The sequence below is a fragment of the Micrasema longulum genome, unplaced genomic scaffold (assembly GCF_059751315.1).
Source record: "Micrasema longulum isolate JH-2025_06_02 unplaced genomic scaffold, ASM5975131v1 h1tg001175l, whole genome shotgun sequence".
Lineage (NCBI taxonomy): Eukaryota > Metazoa > Arthropoda > Insecta > Trichoptera > Brachycentridae > Micrasema > Micrasema longulum.
In genome coordinates, this window is record NW_028278362.1 from 53,398 (window position 1) to 73,729 (window position 20,332).

The 20,332-nt window shown below is 33.6% G+C and overlaps 2 protein-coding genes across 3 annotated transcripts in view; one reads left to right on the forward strand and one right to left on the reverse strand.

Moving 5' to 3' along the window:
• Nucleotides 1-10,478, reverse strand: part of Gli (carboxyl ester lipase-like protein Gli) — a 33,656-nt gene extending 23,178 nt beyond the window's left edge. For both annotated transcript variants that reach the window (XM_088234004.1, XM_088234006.1), the window contains exon 1: nt 9,748-10,478. In XM_088234004.1, the coding sequence (XP_088090130.1) occupies nt 9,748-10,035 (288 nt within the window). In that variant the 5' untranslated portion in view covers nt 10,036-10,478. The remainder of the gene's footprint in view (nt 1-9,747) is intronic.
• Nucleotides 10,479-11,614: 1,136 nt separating this feature from the next.
• Nucleotides 11,615-20,332, forward strand: part of bib (MIP channel family protein big brain) — a 211,659-nt gene continuing 202,941 nt past the window's right edge. Inside the window, exon 1 of the mRNA XM_088233998.1 lies at nt 11,615-12,920. Within this exon, the coding sequence (XP_088090124.1) occupies nt 12,587-12,920 (334 nt within the window). The 5' untranslated portion in view covers nt 11,615-12,586. The remainder of the gene's footprint in view (nt 12,921-20,332) is intronic.

Sequence of the window (20,332 nt, forward strand, 5' to 3'; positions counted from 1 at the left end):
AAATTCAATAATAGATCATGTAATAACAAATATAAAACCAAAAGAGAAAATAGAAGTTTACCTTACCGACACCCCACTAAGTGACCACCGACAAATAGACATACAATTGAAAATACCACCAAACAATCCCAAAAAAAGCCTACAAAAGTATGCCTCTAAAAAAATTGACTATGCAAAACTTAAAGAAAACATAACAAAAATAACAAATCATCTCAACATTGAAAGTTTTAAGGAACTACAAGAAATAATTCAAGAAGAAACGAGACAAAACACAAAAACCACCATTAAAAACTATACAACTTCAACTAAAGAAGGCTGGATGACAAAAGAAATATATGACAAAATTAAAACAAGAGACCAACTGTATAAAAAAATGCAATACTTTCCATCATTTACCCAACAATTTAAAATTCTGCAAGCAGAAGTTAGAAACAACATAAAAAGAACAACAAAAAAAAACACTTTGCTAGTCGCATAAATGAAACTAATGGGAACAGTTACAAAATATGGAAAGAAATTAAAAACATTACCCAAGAAAATGATACCAAAAAAACTAACATATCTAAATTAAAAAAAGAAAATGGTGAAGAGACTCAGAATGCAAAAGAAATAGCCGATATAATAAACAACTATTACACAAACATCGGAAAAGAACTAGCAAGCGCTATAGTAAATCAAAATACAACCAAAACAAATTTTAGAAAAATAGAATATGATGCAGAAATTTACTTAAGATATACGAGCAACAAAGAAATCAGCAAAATAATAAACGGGCTCAAAGACAACACATCACCTGGCCATGACGAAATAAAAGTTGTTACAGTCAAAAAAATAAAGGAAGAAATAACCACGACAATAGTGAAATTGATAAATAAACATATAGCAAACGGAAGCTTTCCAGAAGTAATGAAATTAGCAAGAATAACACCAATTTACAAAGGAGGAGAAAAAAACTTAGCTTCTAACTACAGACCCATTGCAAACTTAACCATTCTAAGTAAAATATTTGAAAAAGTGCTACACAATCGATTATACCAACACCTTGAAAACCTTAATTTTATTGCAAAAGACCAACATGGATTTCAAAAAAGAAAGGGTACCTCCACAGCAATGACATCAGTTTGCAACTTTATACAAACCAAAATTGATAAAGGAAATACAGTGACTGCACTCATACTTGACTTCAAGAAGGCATTTGATACAGTCCACATAGATACCCTTCTAGATAAACTAAAACATACAGGAGTTAAGGGACAAGCTCTCAAAATATTTAAAAACTATCTACAAGGAAGAAAACAGTTTACGAAAATTGAAGAACACAAAAGTGAAATAACAACAATGCAATTTGGAGTACCTCAGGGATCAATATTAGGACCATTGTTTTATATAATATACATTAACGACATAATACACAGTGACATAATGGGGAAAAAAACAATCTATGCGGACGACTTAGGAATTTTATATGAAAACAAAAATGACATTGAAACGACTAAAACCATCAACAATGACGTGCAAAAACTATTAGAATGGACAAACAAAAACTTCTTAACACTAAATGCCAAGAAATGCAATATAATACATTTCGAAACACAAAAGAAGAACCATAACATGAACATAAAAATAAACAACGAAACTCTTAAAGAACTAGAACATGTGACTTACCTAGGACTTACAATGGACAGACAATTAAAATGGACAAAACACATAGACGGACTCACTAAAGTAATGGCATCACTACATAGCCTCTTCTACAAAATTAAAGATTTTATATCAAGAAAAGAAAAAATTATGATGTACGAAGCCTATGTCAAAAGTAAATTGAGTTACATGATCGCCTTCTGGGGAACTGGTAACAAGACAGACATAACAAGAATACAAAGACAACAAAATAAAATTCTTAAACTAACATACAACCTACCCTACCTGACCTCTACGACTGAACTGTACAAAAAAACACACCAGTTTGACATAAACTACTTGACTAAAATTGAGACCTTAAAAATTGTGCACAAAATAACACTGGGAAACAAGACGACGACATAATATTAGTCAAAAATGCTGACATACATAAATATAACACCAGACAACAAAAACACTATCATATTGAAAAAGCAAAGACAAACACAGGACAGTCAAAAATACTACATAATGGACTTAAACACTACAACGACCTACCTTACTACTTGAAAACTTTTAATGGAGACAAATTTAAAATCAATCTGAAAAAGCACATGATGACTGAACTAACTAGACTAGACGAGACATAAAATGACTAGACAATATTAAATTTCTAATGTAACCCTAACGGGTTTTTTAAAATTGTAAATAAATAAAAAAAATTAAAAAAAAAGATCTATGCGACATCCCATCGGTGATACGTAATTAAGAACTCACACAAGAGGTAGTATCATACATGGTCAATATAGTGCAGGAAATTGGTAAAATAAACCAAAGTAGGGAACAAAATGCCGAACACTCCTCTAGTGGAACGGAAGGCCTGTTGACTACTGCCAACAGGCCGGCTTCTCCTGAAGAGGTTTAAGTGGTTTCCTCTCCACATGAGCAAATGCTGAGAAGTTCCTGATTGGCCCACATTAGTATATCCCTCCTGATCCCACAGTTTAGATAAATTTTTAAAAAAATAATTGCAGAGAAATCCACTTTTAGGAATATAAACCTTGTATATTTTAACATTTTACAACAGATATGAAGAACATTTTAAAGAAGACAATATAAATGTCTAGGCATCTACAGGGCTTATGACCTGTCATTGGCTGGTTTAAGTGGACACTTTACAGACTGAGTAACATTCACCATTCTGCCCATATTTGAACATCTATATTACTTCAATTCTTTCATCTGTTGATGTTTGTGAAGTTAAAGAGGTCCACGAAGAAGTATAGAAATTGAAAAAATAAAAATTTCAGGCATTGCCTGGTATGTGGGTGAAATAATTCAATTAGATGAATCTCACTCGTATAAATAAAGGTTTCAGCTCTTTAACTTCACAAACATCAACAGATGAAAGAATTGAAGTAATATAGATGTTCAAATATGGGCAGAATGGTGAATGTTACAGTGTGTAAAGTGGCCACTTAAACCAGCCAATGACAGGTCATAAGCCTTGTAGATGCCTAGACATCTATATTACCTTCTTTAAAATGTTCTTCATCTCTGTTGTAATATGTTAATGTTAACAGCTCCCCAGGGAGTTGAATCCAGTCCTTGTCTACAAAAATTTGGACAAACTCAAAATATTGTTGTATATTTTAAACAAGGTAAATAATAAAGCAACTCCCATATAATTTTTTTTTTTATAAAACGAGTTGCATGACGCGACAAATATGTGCCGATTTATTAACTTTGAATGATTTTTTATAGTTTTGCAACAAAATCAAAGTAGACATTTATTTATTTAGTACTCACTATCTATGTAGATAAATACATAGAGGTCTGATACACATGGAATCATGTAATGGATGAATGTTTCATTCATGGGTAATATGGAATATCGTTGCGCTATGCACCATATTACAATAACGTCCCCACATCCGCATCCGTTATCATTTTCACCACGCAAATAAATTATTTCACTACACTTAATGTCTACTTAACTATGTTAGGATTGTAGACAGTAGTGTAATGTAATAATGGCTACTTAACTATGTTAGGATTGTAGACAGTAGTCTAATGTAATACTAAATACATTTCGGAAAAAAGATAATACAGAATTCGAGAATCCGCCGATACGAAATTTGAACTTTGAGAGTACCGCCAATATTTATGCAATTTAAATTCAAGAATTGAGTCATTTCGCGTTCTTTTATTATTAAAAAAAAAAGCAAAACATTACGATTGGATACAAAAAATGTTTTCTTGCAAAATGTAAAAATTAGAGCATTAAATTGTACGGCAAAGTTTCTTGAAAATGTACGGAAGACATATTTTAATAAAAACACACTACTTTGATCGACGTCACTGGTTCATATGAACTGACCTATGATATGAGAGCTGTGAAGGATATCCGGTCGGCTTACCGTAAACGAACCAATCGCAAGAACCGACAGAGAAGCTGACGTCACACGCGGAGTTATTTCAGAAATACGAAACTTAAAAAAATCGTAGCGCTGATAATACGATATATATATAAAAAAAATGCGTACTTTAATGGATTATTATTTTTTTTTTAAAGACACTGAACTGCATCATTGTAATAGTCCCGAAACCGCGTACGCGCATCAAACTGATGTATAAAAAACTACTCATAAATGAGTAGTTTTCCGTTTTGGCCATTAGTTACTCTGTGGACGTCGCTTAGTACGCAACTGCCAATTAAAATTCAATTATGCCGTGGTGTGTCGTTTTTAAGTGTCAAAATACTGCTGGGATTAAATGGGAATAGGGTGGGATCACATTTCATGTGTAAGTAGCGAATTCACAAATAATATTATTTAAGAAGAGTTTGAAATAAAACAAGATGGCCATTTTGTTAGTATTACCAGGGTAGTCAATTTTTTTACCCGGCTTTCTATTAATAAGCCTTAGTATAATATTAAACGGTATTAATTTACTTAACTACTAAATGATTATATGATGTTTCCTTTTACGTTTGCCTAAAAAGAGTACCTGATTTTTTTATAGCCAAGCCAGTAAAATATTTTTTTGGTTGTAAAACACAACACAAAATAAACTTAAATTTGTGTTATGATAATAAATGTTTGCGGTCTGGCAACATTACGCGGCCACTTCACGCGTGCGCGCGGGAGGGACTTTGAGGAAAACTTTTGGACACAGTGCGATGCATATTATAACTTGGTTCTAGGCGCCTTCTGGTGCATTATAATTTTTAAAAAACTATGGGACAAACGGCACGTATGACGCTTTGGCGCCAAAGTCGAACGCAATGTTTGTTTATTTGTTTATTTGTTTAAATTTAATGTTGTGCACACAGTGCTATGTTAATATAAATCTAGACAATATTACGTTAATTATTAATAAACAAAAAATAAACCTAACACAGCACCAATTACGTACACAACACAATATATGAAATAACTATCTAACAGTACAACAAGATGTAAGAAGAATTTGGAATATCCTCCAGGTATAAGTCAAGGCCCACCACATACGTACTCGTATAATTTTTATATTTTTTAAATATATTATATTCTATATTTTGTATGTAAATACGCGAGATAAAAGTGTTTTCTACGGCCGCGAGAGCGTTCGGAATATCCCCAAGGTATAAGTCAAGGCCCACCACATACGTACTCGTATAATTTATATATTTTTTAAATATATTATGTTCTATATTTTGTATGTAAATACGCGAGATAAAAGTGTTTACGGCCGCGAGAGCGTTTGGAATATCCCCCAGGTATAAGTCAAGGCCCACCACATACGTTCTCGTATAAAGTGCTTTATTTTAAAGTCGATTTACGCGTACGGCTGTGACACGACGAAGGTTTGGAGCATAGCTGTGGTAAAATATACCAATAATATAATATAATCTTATATGGTCAATGATTTGTCATCTGTTCTGACTCCTGACGTCCTGACATACATTTATTTTATTCATTATCTTCCTCAACCATACTATTTTCTGTATGACTCACGAGTCCGAGTCACGAGCGTTGCGTAGATTCTCGATGTCATATTTGAAAGAATACAATTAAAACGATTATTAATTTCTTAGATTTGATTAGCTAGACATTTATAATTAAGTACATAGTTTCAGTTTTTTTTGTTAGTGTTATATTAGTATGGAACTACTTATATTTTTTAAAAGATAAAAAATCTCCATATTAGAACAGGCTGAGCCATGTTAGATAGAGACTATCCTAAACAGAGAACACTCCGTTTTCATTTTCTATTTACTAGTTTTAAATAGATTCCTCGTTATAAAATATGTATACTTATTTTATGCAATAAATTTATAAAATAAATCAAAATAAATCATCAGAACAATATTTATAAGAAATTATAAACTAATTTAATAAAAAAAACGGAATATTGTAGTAACGAAAACTCTTGCAAAAAAAAACAACAAATTTAATTCTAAAAAGGTCTCAGAAATATTTTGTTTGGCACTTAAATGTCAGTATTATTTTTTATAGAATGCGATTGAAATAGGTTTTGGAACGCTTGTGAGAGAGTAACAAGCTTTAGTCTTCATATTGAAGTCTGCAAATACGCTTGTAGAGTTGCTGACAGAAAGTCAGGCCGTGCTTAATCTGTGCTTAATCTATGCTTAATCTCCCAAAATATCAAACTAATAAACTTCAATCTGTTTTCAATGCAGCAGCAGGGCTTATTACGGGAGTAAAAAAATATTCTCACATCTCACAACATCTTCGAGATTTGCACTGGTTAAAAAGCCCATAGAGAATAAAATACAAGCTTTGCTGGACAGTATACAAATCCCTTCATGAAATGGCTCCAAAATACCTATCGGACCTTTGTATTAGGGAAAATACATGTCAAAGAAAATCTACTCTTATTTGATTCAGGAAGAGGAAAACTTTTCGAAATCCAGCGCTCCCCAAACACTAGATTTGGAGATCGTGCTTTTGCCGCTGCCGGCCCCTCTGCCTGGAACCAATTGCCTTCAAACTTACGAATCTGTATGTATAATGTAATTAATAAATAAATAAATAAATAAAATAAAAATTCAACTTCTTTAAACTATCATACCCTCCATTTTCAATCTGGAAATATAATATATCACTTTAGTTTAGTGAGAATGTAAGTTTAGGTATACAATTGTAAAGCGCCCCTGAGGTGATTTTTTACAAAAATGGCGCTATATAAATCAGCCAAATATTATTATTATTATATTATTAAGGTGTATATCGATAACTGCATGAAAGAACTGAATGGCTTAAGAATGGTAGCAAAATGGGTGATTTAAATGTCAATTGTCTTTTGTATGCTGACGATGCTGTACTCCTTGCTAACAACAAAGAGGAACTGCAATTCTTGGTAACAAAGGTCTACGATGTATGCAAGAGAAGCGATTTGCTGATGAATGTCGATAAATCGAATGTGATGGTTTTTGAAAGAAATGAAAGTATGACTAAATGTGAAATCACTGTGAATGGAGTTATACTAAAACAAGTAGTATCTGGGAAGTATGTTCACTAGGGATGGAATGACTGAGAAAGATATTGAAAGGAGGGTGAGTGCCGGGAACAGAGTGAACGATGCACTTAAATCGACCTTGGCAAATAAATGCTTGTCACAAGAGGCAAAATTGGCAGTTCACAACGGAGTCCTGGTCCCGTCCCTGATGTATGGGAGCGAAGTATGGACTTGGAAAAACAGGCTGAATGCTGTCGAAATGCGATCTCTCAGGCGAATGTGTGGTAAAACTATGTACGATAGATGCACAAATGTTGAGATCCGTACATTATGTAAGGCTGAGACAAGCATTATCGACAAAATCAAGAAAGGAGCTCTGCGCTGGTTTGGACATGTAGAACGAATGGACAGCGAGAGAACGGCTAAGAATATTTACAATGCGAATGTTGATGGATGCAGAAATAGAGGAAGACCGAGAAATACATGGCATGACCAAATCCAACAAATACTTAAAGATGGACATGTCAAAAGTCGGAATAATCGGCGCGCGTGCATGAGAAGATGTATGAATGTAAAGGAAGCGAGATCTGTATGCAAATATAGAGTGTTGTGGCGTTCTATTCTCTCTGCCTACCCTTACGGGGAAACGGCGTGATGGTTTGTTTATGTATATTATTAAGGTAACACATTTTGGGAAAACGAGTTTTATCAGACAGAATTACATAGCGTTCTATCCTCTCTGCCTGCCCCCACAAAAATTTCCTCTCGTGAGGTTTGAATGTTTTATGAAATTATGCTTCTGAATTCATGCAACACTTCTTACTCGTCTCTAGTCTCTAGTCTCTGGTAGTGTTCTCATTCACTCGGTAAAATTAGTTTCGGGGTTACAACGGTACTACATAAGTTCGGGTGATATTGGTAAGAGCATCGTCAATAATTATGATTAATACTTTCATAAGATAAGTACAAATAACCAGCAAATAAATTTAACGGCACTAATTATTATTAACGCACAGTTTTTTGAGAATCTTAGCAGAATCTCACCAGATTCGAACAGAAAAACGTACTGTAATTATTATTCATTGTTTCAGCATTTACTTTGTGAAAAAACATTTTGAATTTATTTAAAATAAAACACTTTGTAAATTTACCATACATTAAAACACGACTATTTTCGGGTAATCAGTATTACCCATCCTCACCCAGTTTATATTTACACCCGAGGATGGGTAATACTGATTACCCGAAAATAGTCGTGTTTTAATGTATTAAACTCTTGTGTGGTATATTTACAAAGTGTTTTATTTGAAATAAACGTACTTAACACTTTAGCTGCTGAGCAGTTTTATGATAATCTAATGAGAAACGCTATAATTCGTATTAATTTTTAAAATTGTAAGGAAAACGTTGTTTTCCAAACACACTAGTGATTTTAAATTAATGTCTCCACCAACAAGCTACAGAAAGTGGTTCGATGGGATTTTAGCTTTAGTAAAAATATAACAATTAAAAAAAAAAAATTGTAAAAATGTATAATTATATTATTTAAATAAAAAAACTAATTCTGAGAAAAATCTTTCGTTTCATTTATCGATAGTTCACGTACAATGGAGTAACAAATTAAAAGTAAAACAGAGATGGAGAACATTTTAAAGAAGGGAATGCGGAAGTCTAGGCATTTACAGGGCTTATGACAAGTCGTTGGCTGATTTGAGTGGCCACTATACACACTGTGCAACATTCACACTTTTGCCCATGTTTAAACATCCATATGTTTGAACAGTCAACGACATTTCATAAGCCCTGTAAATGCCTAGATTTCCATAAACCCTTTTCTAAAATATTCACCATCTCAGTTGAAATGTGTTAATCCTTTTATAATAAATTTATAATCCGCATAAATAAAGGTTGCAGCTCTTTAACTTCACAAACATCAACATATGAAAGAATTGAAGGAATACAGATGTTCGAATATGGGCAGAATGGTGAATGTTACACAGGGTGTAAAGTGGCCACTTAAACCATCCATTGACAGGTCATAAGCCCTGTAGATGCCTAGACCTCTATATTAACTTATCTTAAATGTTCTTTATCTCTTTTGTAATATGTTAATATTATTAGATCTTAAAATATTTATTATTTTTTTGTTGTACATATTCATATTTTTTTTCGGTAATAATACTTTATATCCTTTTAACATAATTTGTAAATATATTTTTTTGTTTCTAGCTAATATTACCACAAGTACCATAATAAATGAAAAATAAAATTCTACATAAGATAAAAATAAACGTTTATAAGTATGTTATGACGTTTTAGTTAGTAGCTTCTAAAATCAAATTAAATATTTAAAAAGGTAAGTTAACCCTTTTCTTAGCGATGTATCCTATACGAGTAGGATACAAAGAATGATCTATTTTTTTCTCATGAACTAAAACACGAGTAAAACTACTTTACTATATTTTTAATTTTTTACTGCATTTAGTATCACAATTTACAATAAACGTTAATGAAAAAACAAAAAAAAAATACTTGGGATTCTGAAGTCTTTTCCACCATCAAATATGTAAAAAAAAAATCGTTCTACGAGGATTATGTATTACAAATTACAATAAGGAATTTGAAGACTTGGTAAATGGTCAGGTCAACATTGAGATTTCTCACCTGATGATTATTTTTGAAGCGCTCATCTAGAGGAACATCCTGGCTGTAAGGAAACCCTCCCTGAGGATTGTACTGAGGCTGGTAAGGGTTATACTGCTGTCCTGGAGGAATAAACTGTCCATATCTTCTATTGTTATACGTGTATGTCTTGTAATCACTGTCACCCGGGTTCGGAGGGATGTAAATTCCGTCTTTATTGTACACTCTATTGCTGGACCCCGGGTTAGACTGGGCCAAAACACAGCGCAGGTAACATAAACACAATAACAAAAATCTCGCGGCGGCCATTGTCCCCGAACGGCTCGCCCCCCAATTAACGAACCTCAAATTCACTCGTCCAAACTTAAAAACCACGCTAATCACCTATGCACTGATAAAACCCTAAAATTCGTCCGTAATTCGTTAATAATTGCTCTTAGCAACATCGTTGTAACAACATCACGAAAGTGAAACATAAATTTCACTGACAAAACCGAGATACTTCAAAAGTAACATACGTAAGAACCTCAACACCTCAACGGTGCTACGAAACTTTTTCAGACAAATTCTCACTGGCTGTTCGTTGGCAATTAACTTTAAACTTAATCAAGTATGAATAATATTTATCACAGATGACTAATCTATCAGACGTTATCTGCAACGAACGACAACGCCCATGTGGAGCAAGAACCACACAACGTCCATTTTCATAAACAAAACTACTGCACAAAACGACAAAACACTCGCCACTCGCTGGCCGTTGCTTGGTGACGACCACAAACCGCACGATTGCAGGTTACAAACAAAAACTTTTACGTCAAATGAAATCGTTAATAAATTATATTAATCTACGTTGAAATTTTATTTGAAAACAATTTATTTGTTTACGAAATAAAAAAAAACAGTTCTATGTTCTACGTTATATTGGAAATCATAAAACAAATCGGCCTTTCCATATTGACCAATTTATTGGGTAACGCCATCTATTAATTTTATCTTTTTACCTTTTGTCAATATACAGGTAAGCCGACTGACGGCTTACGGTAATATTATATATACACCATAATATAACTCAACTCAGGTAATTCATTGATAGTTTTCTTGGGGCTTAAAACAAGATTATTTATTTGTAAATCTAATTTAACCAATCGCAACGTGTCTGTTAGTGTTATTAAAATCTCAAAAGTTGAAATAATATGAAATATTTTGCTAATGATGGACGATGGATTCGTGTTTTACTTGAAATTTTATTATTCTGTATACTGTGTACAATGAATATACACATTATGAGATTATTTTATCACAATGTTTCCATATTTTTAAACATATTAAAATTTACTACACGCAATTAGCTAGTACTTATTTGACTAAAAATATTATTTAGTATGTGCCGGTTTCAAATAATGGTTTAAAAAATAAAACAGCACTTTAAAAATTATCAATTATAACAATATCAATTTATCTTGGCGACTATTTTTACAAATTAAAAATCACAATCTTATAACATTAAAAAAAAAATATTTTTAAAGATTCCCCCGTATAACTAACTGGTACACTACTGCCATCTTTTGGTACTGATTTGAAAACAAAACAAATTAAAAAGATGTTTTTTAAATTTGACGATTTACTTACTTTCAGATGTAGTGATTTTCGTTTCGATAATTCTAAAATAACAATTTTCAATTATTTCTTTATTGATTTTTTCGTATTAGAATGGTGTAGGATGAGTTTTATGTAGAATAATAATTTTATGTTCATTGTGAACTGTGACGGCATAAGTATTTCTTCTTCTCGATAGATGGCAGTACACGCCAACAAATCCACGAATTCGAAGCAGGTGCAGGAAAGAGACAGAGATTTATGCTATCAGGCGAGATAAGGATAGAATGTGAGGGGTGACAAGTGATTTCTTATGGCGGCTCGCGGCGATCGCTGCTCATTTCATTTAGTTGGGGTTGGGATATTTTGTGTGTTGGTTGTCGGTGACTTGACGGTTAAAAGGCGGGAATCCAACATGATTTCGTAATTTGAATATTACGACTTTGCGTTCTGAAAACTTACAACGCTTGAAAACAATAGTTTTTATAAGTTTTGTTTTGAGTAATACTTGATTTTATATTATTACATTGGGTGATAAAAACACTACCAAAGATTTTTCACGTGATAAATAAATAGTGCGAATTGTTGCATAAAATATCTTCATATTATTATAACATATTTGTTTCAATAATTAAATACAATTGTCATTTATTCCCTTTGTTTTAAAAGTTCAGCAATTAAAAAGTGTGATTTTTGTGAAGTAATAATAAAAGTTTTTGTTGTTACTTTAACATGTTAAAGATTGTAAACGGCAGAAAAAACGTGTCAGCACTATTTAATACTTTTGTGATCTGCGTTTGAAAACTACACATATAAAAATCGTGATTTTTAATAGAAAATATAACTTTTTACTGTTTAAATTTGCCTGCAGTTTAAAGTTTTACTTATAAATAGTGTGTTTTATATTTTTTGTGTAAAAGATTTACTTGAATTTTGTGATTTTTCATGATTTAAATAAACTGATTTAACATTTCGCTCGCGGGTTAATGTCACGGATTTGTGATTTTTGTAAATAAAAAAAAACATTCATTCTTGGAATGGAAATTATAAACGGATTTTAGTATAAATGTAATATTCTTCCGCGTTTTAAAGTTATACAGCTTGTGATTTTTATGAATAAATAAAACATTTGGTGTGTTTCTCCAAGAACGGAAATTATTGACGGATTTTAAGACTTTTTTGAAAAGCGTTTTTAAGTTACACGCAAAACGAGCGATTTTGGAGAACTTTTTTGAATCAATTTTAAAATTTGAATTGAAATATGGCGGATGAGACGTTCCACATCCCGGAACAGACCCTGGAGGTCCAGCTAGGGCGACTGCTGGAGCGGCTAGAGGGGCTCGGCGCGCGGGGCGCGGGCGGGAGCGGGGGCGCGCCGGCCGCCGCCGAGCCGCGCGCGGAGCTGCGCGCGCTGGAGCTCTGGCGCGCCGTGATCGCGGAGTGCCTGGCGGCCTTCTGCTACGTCGTGCTGGTGACGGGCGCGGCGGGCGGCGCAGGCGGCGCGGGCTCGCAGCCGGCGCTGCTCGTGCTCGCCGCTGCCATGGCCGCCGGCCTCGCCGCCGCCACGCTCACGCATTGCTTCAGACACATTTCCGGTAAAGATGCACTATTTTCCACTACGTCTGCTCGGTGGGGTCCTGTTAGGATGTGTGCCGGGGTTGTCTTGATCGATGATATTTTTTTATATCAGTTATTAGACTATCGATGTCGGTCACGACAAAACCCGGTTATTAGTCAAAATTATAAATAAAAGTGGAATAAAACGACATACGTATTTTTATTATAAATATGTTTGGATAATTTATATAGCGCCATTTTTGTGAAAATCTACTTTTTTTGTTGCTTAGTTTGATATTATAATATACTATCAAACTAAGCAAAAAAAAGATTTTTCAAACTTTTGTAATTTTGAAAATCCCCACCGAAACACCACCCGCAACTCGCAGTCACGAATTTTGACGAGTGATCAAATCGCACATCTAAACAATGAAACATGACTGATAAGAAGCAAAGAAAACATGGGTTTAACTGACCTTTATTTTACGAACCGCTGACTTGCGGGCATTCTACGACATCGTTTGACGTGAACAGATTAGTCCTACGAACGACATTATGTTTTTTTTCTGACTTTAAAAGTTAAACCCTGTACAATTGTAATTTGTACCCGCTAAACGTCGGGAACCGAAAATCTGTTGCCGGTTGCCACAACAACATAACAACGCTTTAATTTTTTGGCTATTTTAAACACTTGGTCACAGCAACCTTTGACGTTGCAAAGCAGTTCATTTTTATTCCAAACATTTAAATTATTTTTTCCATACATTTTCGAGAAACTTTGCACTTGTACAATTAAACGCTCTATTTTTTACCACGTGAATTAATAACTTTTTATACTTAATTTCCCGTAGCTCTGAACTTCCTCATAGTATTGAGAGTTGTGTCGCTGGTCAGGCGCTGAATGTTGCCATTGGTCGTTTTTCACCAAACCCTTATGATGTGACGTCAGGAATACCTCAAGGAACTCATTTAAGACCCTTGTTGTTTTTGATATGCAGACGATATCTTTTTGCAGACAATCTAAAACTTCGTCGTTGTGTTTAAAAAATCGATGACTGTGATCTTCTTCGAATAGATCTGACCTCTCTTAACGAGTGGTGTAAAGTAAATGACCTTTTTTGAATGAGGACACATATTATTTACGTACCTTTTATAAATACATAAACTAATTAAAATTATGCAGTCATACAATTTAAACACCTAATAAATCATTTTATAATAAACAGTTAAAGACCTTGAAAATATCTTCGATTCATTCAATGAGACGTTAAGTCTCACGTTGAAAACATTATGAAACTTACCTCAAAGTTATTAGGTTTTATTTTAAGAATAACCAATGCAGTGTCCAATGCACTAATAGGTGCAGATAGGGATTGAATTGCAGCAAACACTCGCATTGACAATTTTATTCCTTTAACAAAGGTGGGAAACCTTTTGAAAAGGGGAATGTGAGTCCTGACATTATAATGTGATGTATTGTTATTAATTGGTTGTAATTACGTATATTTTTCATTTTATTATTTTTTATCTGGTTATTTATAAATAAATTTATATCGAAAACACCATTTCAATAGAAATAAACAACCCCTTTGAAAAGGAAATATGAAAATCCAAACACTTACATGACATAATATGACCAGTTATTTATGTCATATTTGAATGATACATTCACCATTCTGCCATTCTTTAAACACCCATGCTTAAATTTGTTGATTTTTGTGAAGTAAATACCGATAAATCTTTAAAAAATTGTCAATCGTGATAAATTAGAGTAAAAAAAATAGAATCCCGTATTGGTTTTCAAATATTTGGAAATACTAAAAATATTGTTGTCATTGTCTGGTTAAGTGATCATTTTATACATTGTGAAACAATGACCATTCTGCCTATATTTAAAAATCCGTATTTCTTTTATGCTTCCATTTGTTGATAATAGTCCCTAGAGCAGCGGTCGGCGATTGGTTTTAGTGGCGGGCCGTATGAATTTATTAATTGTTTTGGAGGCCACGCGACCGACGACGTCACTCGTGCGCTTGCGAGCCAAACACGACTGATTTAAAACCAATGTGCCTAGCAATTAAAGAATTGCTGTGATGAAATAATTCAATTTAAACGACATTTCGTTACCCTGAATATTCTAAATTACGAAAAATATATGGTTATCCTTAATTGACGGCCAGGCTGTATGTATTACGACTGTGGTTCATTTAGGAACTGAACAGCAGTGGCGAGCCGTAATTTATATTTTAGGTAATCTACAATAAATGTTCATTAATTTTTACCCATGTATAAGTACATAATATGCAAGTTATATAATTATAAATGACTTTGTTATAGATACGTATTGTTTTTCTTCTGTTGATTGAGTGCATGTTGTATAGGGCAAATTATTCTAATGTTTCCTATATGTATTTGGGTTTCGTGTCGTTTGATTGATTTATTTGTATTACTACGTTCTTCTTCCTTTCCAATGCGGGATCTGGAGCGTACGGCCGCGATCTCAATTTAGAACTAACACTGTATTCCTCCACTGTAATACTGGGAAATTAGAAAAGGGTGATTGTGCTGACCATGTGTATTTGATTGATCACAAACTGACAAAACTGCAGTGAGGGGTACAATGAAAGTTTTTAAAGTTTATTTGTTTTGTTATTTTCGCGGTTTGATTGTAAAGAAATATTAAATTTTCGCTTAATTAGTTTAAAAAAAATGATATTGTTATGCGAAACTGAAGAAAGACTCAAGTCTTTATGAACAGTTTCGGGAAAGGGGTGGATGCTTTCATTGTAATTATAAATGACTATTTTTTCTGTGATTCTGTAAAAATCAGCTCAAACAACAATCATACTAGCCAAGCAATATACGTAGCTTTATTATAGACTCTTTTAATACAGTAATTGTACAATGCTATAGATTGCCCTATACTAGTTCTTCAGAATATCCTGTGCCCAGCAGGCAAACTACATTCAATTTGCCGATATCCAGGACAAATTCAAGAAATATTGTTTTTTTTCTTCTATAGAGCATGTCATTATTACAATACCGTTCTCTCCGGTCACGCAGACATTTTTCATCTTTCCTCTACTAAATATAAAAGATTACTCATAGGCGTTAACAAAACGCCCGAATAATTATATGAATATGTAATTAAAATTGTACATTCATGTTTATGTTTTGTTCCTTCTTCAATATTATTACATAAGTTGTTCTTTTTTTATTTTAAATTTTCTCATTTAAAAAAATATATTTATAAATGTACTTATTTATTATATTTATAAATATATTATTTTTATTTATTTTCTTCTATTTAAAAAACTAAATTTCATTTACTTTATTATTATTTATTTATTTTATATGCAGTTTCTGAATTACTAACATTTCTTAACATTTAAATTAATTTTATTAGAGTTATTTTAATATGTATATTTGATGTATAACTTACATAGCCGTGAAAAATAATTATTGACTATTTTTACAATTTAAGTTTCAATGTACCCTTATCTTCTATATGAATTATATGTAAAAAGTTTGGTTTTTTCCCACATAAATACGTAAATAAATAAAAGTTTATTAAAAAATACCACAATGACATTCAGCAGTAACTGTCAACACTGAGCACTGGCCGATTCCTTTTAAAATGAATAATGCCAAAAACGGCCACTTCGAACGCCACATGTCATATGTGATACATAACATGTCAACGGTGTCAAAGAAAAATAGTCCTTCGGAAATAATGTTCGAAATTATAATTTCCGAATAGAGAATCTTCAAATAATATTTGTAATCTGCAAGCTTGTTTTAGTACTAAACTAGCTGACTTGGTTTGAAGATATATCTGCAAGCTCCCTGGTCCTCAGATCGAGTGGCATGAATCCACTCAAAACCTGTGCTGATACCAAGGAGATTGTTCTGTATCCCATACATGACCTGATGACTGTTTGTCGTTGTATGGAGTTATTATTGTATTGTAGTATTGGTTAGACTGTAAGAAATTACCAGCGGCAATAATAAGTCCGCCTTTTAATAATGTATGCTTTTGCTTTATTATTTTGTATTTATAAAAATAGGGTTATGGTGTATGGTTAGTAAAGATTTATTATTATTACAATTGAACCAGTACTTTTATACACATAAACATCTTCTTACTTTAAACATTACGATTTATTTAATTAAAAACACAAGTGATGTGTGAATTATTATGAGAATAATTAAACGCAAGAGTTTTTAACGTTCTATATTACCAAGAATTATGTTGGTAATTAATGGTGATTTGGCTAAAACGGGTTATTTACCTTTCCGTAAGTCAGGAAAACCTTCTTCACTTTCAGGAAATATTCCATCTAACGCGCTCCTGAAAAAGGGTTAAATAATTGAAATTACCCAGTATAGATACATAGCACCTTCAGTACAATACGGTATTCGCTCTAAAAAATATCCACTTTCAGTGTAATCGACATGAAAAATATGTGTGGCAAGCATTTTTGGTCATTAAAGTTAATATTAAAGTTATTATTATTATGATGCGTGACCTTAAATGAAGTGTGACCTTCTTTGCAGTAGAGACTTTACTTTAGACCTCCGAATGCGCATTGCTCGATGTTACGTCTTCTCAGTACTTTTTTACGGCGTTGAAACGTGGACACTCACCCAAAACACTTCAAAAAAGATCGAAGCTTTTGAAATGTGGTGCTACAGGAGAATATTAAAAATCTCCTGGATGGATAGAGTCCGAAACGATGATGTTCTCCGACGGGTGGAAAAAGAGAAAGAGGTACTGAAGACCACAAAGAAAAGAAAACTCGAGTACTTTGGGCATGTGATGAGAGACGAAAAATATAAAATTTTACAAGTCATTCTGCAGGGAAGGATTGAAGGAAGACGCAGTGCAGTAGAAGGCGCATCTCTTGGCTTAAGAACTTGCGCGACTGGTTCCATTGCAGCACTCAGTCCTTGTTCAGGGCAGCTGCCAATAAAGTAAGAATCGCAACGATGATTTCCAACCTCCATCGGGCAGAGGAACCATAAGAAGAAGATTATTATTATTATCACGTACAACTTCTGTAGCGCCTTCTTCTTCTTCCTCGTCATCTCTTAAGATATCTTAAGATCTATGTTACAGAAAACTAGTTGTTCTGAGACGATGAGGTCCGACTGTTCCTCCTTCTGAAGCGGAACAACAATGAAAGCTTTTTTAAGTTTCTTTGTTTTGTTATTTTCGCTGTTTGATTGTAAAGAAATATTTAATTTTCGATTAATTGGTTTTTAAAAAATTGATAGTGAATATGCGAAAGTGAAGAAAGACACAAGTCTTTATGAACAGTTTCGGGAAAGGGGTGGGTGCTTTCATTGTTCCTGTTTCTCTTGAATGGTCTTCAGGCGGACTTATCCAGATGAGATTTCATTAGCTGCAGTGTGCACAAGTCTGTCGCGGCTCATCCTGCCTACATGGCCCTTCCAGTATCTTCGTCTGGATCTGATCCATCCTACGATATCCCCTATTTCACGCGTATCTCTAATTACAGTGTTATGGATTCGGCGTCAGAGGGTTTTACTATAGCGCAATTTTTTGTTATACCTCGAAGCGCTATTTAAAGTGATTTTATGAAAATTACTTTAGTTTTCATGAAATAATTATGACTATTAAATTATAAGTATTAAAAAAAAAATTGATGATAAAAATCATGCTTATTTGATTTCTGGTCGTAAAAAAATACCACCTTTTTTATGTATAGTGCAAAATTTGAACCCATATCTTGTACTATGTCTCTTGCTTTCATTTGGCTATGATTAACAGATTGGGATTTAACAATAAGGGAATTTGTCCCGTTATAAATATGTCAGTGTCTGTCCCATTAGCCCATTCCACATCGTCCCAATCCACCAGCACGGTAAAATAAAGGCGGGTGGATAGTGGGTAGATTATTCCACAATCGAGCGGCTACTACTGTGAAAGATCTACGCGCTAAAGAAGGTACGCTGCGGTTGGTATACGAATTCAGTGCCTTATGCGCCATTTGTTGCGGAAAAGGAATGATGATGATACTGGACGCAGGACGTTGATCTCATGGAATTGGAACTTGTGTCATACTGTGAATGACCCGAAAATTACTGTAATTAAAAAAGTGATACGCCGTTTTTTATATACCAATACCATTAGGAGCAAAAGAGGGAAATAATTGATTTTACTTATTTGCTTATTCTTTTTTCTTCGTTAAAAACTTCCTCTTCTGAGATGTACCTCATAATTGAAATTCCATATTCAATACAATTATTGTTACGTTTCGGTCGTCACATTAAAAAAAAAACAACATTCCAGATAAGATTTTGGAACGTGCCGAAACATCAAGATCTTAGATTATCTGAATAAATATTTTCTTTTCTAAAGCTTTTGAATAATCAATCATGTAACTTTTGATCTTAAGCTCCAAGAATTTGTATCAAAGGCCGTTTACACGTGGACAATACAATACTGTTCTGCCCCAGCACTCGACCATTGTCCACGTGTAAACATCAATTTATAGGACAAAACATTGTTCCGAGACATTGTCACCGAGATTGTCGGGCAGGCCCCGACCATCGCGCGCGGCCGCATTGTCCTCGTATGAACGCGCACGGATAGGTCCATATGACAATAGCGATTTGCTTAACGCGTGCGCGTCGCTCCCACGTATTAAAAAAAAAGATTTTTACATATCAGTTTTTTATTAAACAATAGCAATACACTTGGTAAACAATGTTTTGAGTTTGTCATAATTTTTGTAGACAAGAACTTGATTCAACCCCCTAGGGAGCTATTAATATTAACAAATTGCAACAGAGATAAATAACCCCTTTAATTAGGAAATATATAAGTCTAAGCACCTACAGGGCTTATGACCTGTCATTGGCTGGTTTAAATGGCCACTTTACACACTGTATAACATTCACCATTCTGCCTATATTTGATCCTTCGATTCTTTCATCTGTTGACATTTGTGAAGTTAAAGAGTTGAAACCTTTATTGTTGCGTGTGTGATTCATATGTTTAAATTCTTTCACCTACATACTATGCAACTTAGTAATATTAACCGCTCCCTAGGGGGTTACATCCAGTCTTTGTCTACAAAAATTTGGACCAACTCAAAACATTGTTGATAAAGCCACCTGGCCCAAGAAGAAGTATAAAAATCGAAAAATATATTCAGGCGTTACCTAGTTGCCTAGTATGTACGTGAAATAATTTAATCATATGAATCTCACTCGCAACAATAAAGGTTTCAGCTCTTTAACTTTACAAACGTCAACAGTAGAAGAATCGAAGGAATATAAATGTTCGAATATGGGCAGAATGGTGAATGTTACACAGTGTGTAAAATGGCCACTTAAACCAGCCAATGACAGGTCATAAGCCCAATGGATACCTAGACTTCTATATTCCCTCATATAAAGGTTCTTCATCTCTGTTGTAATT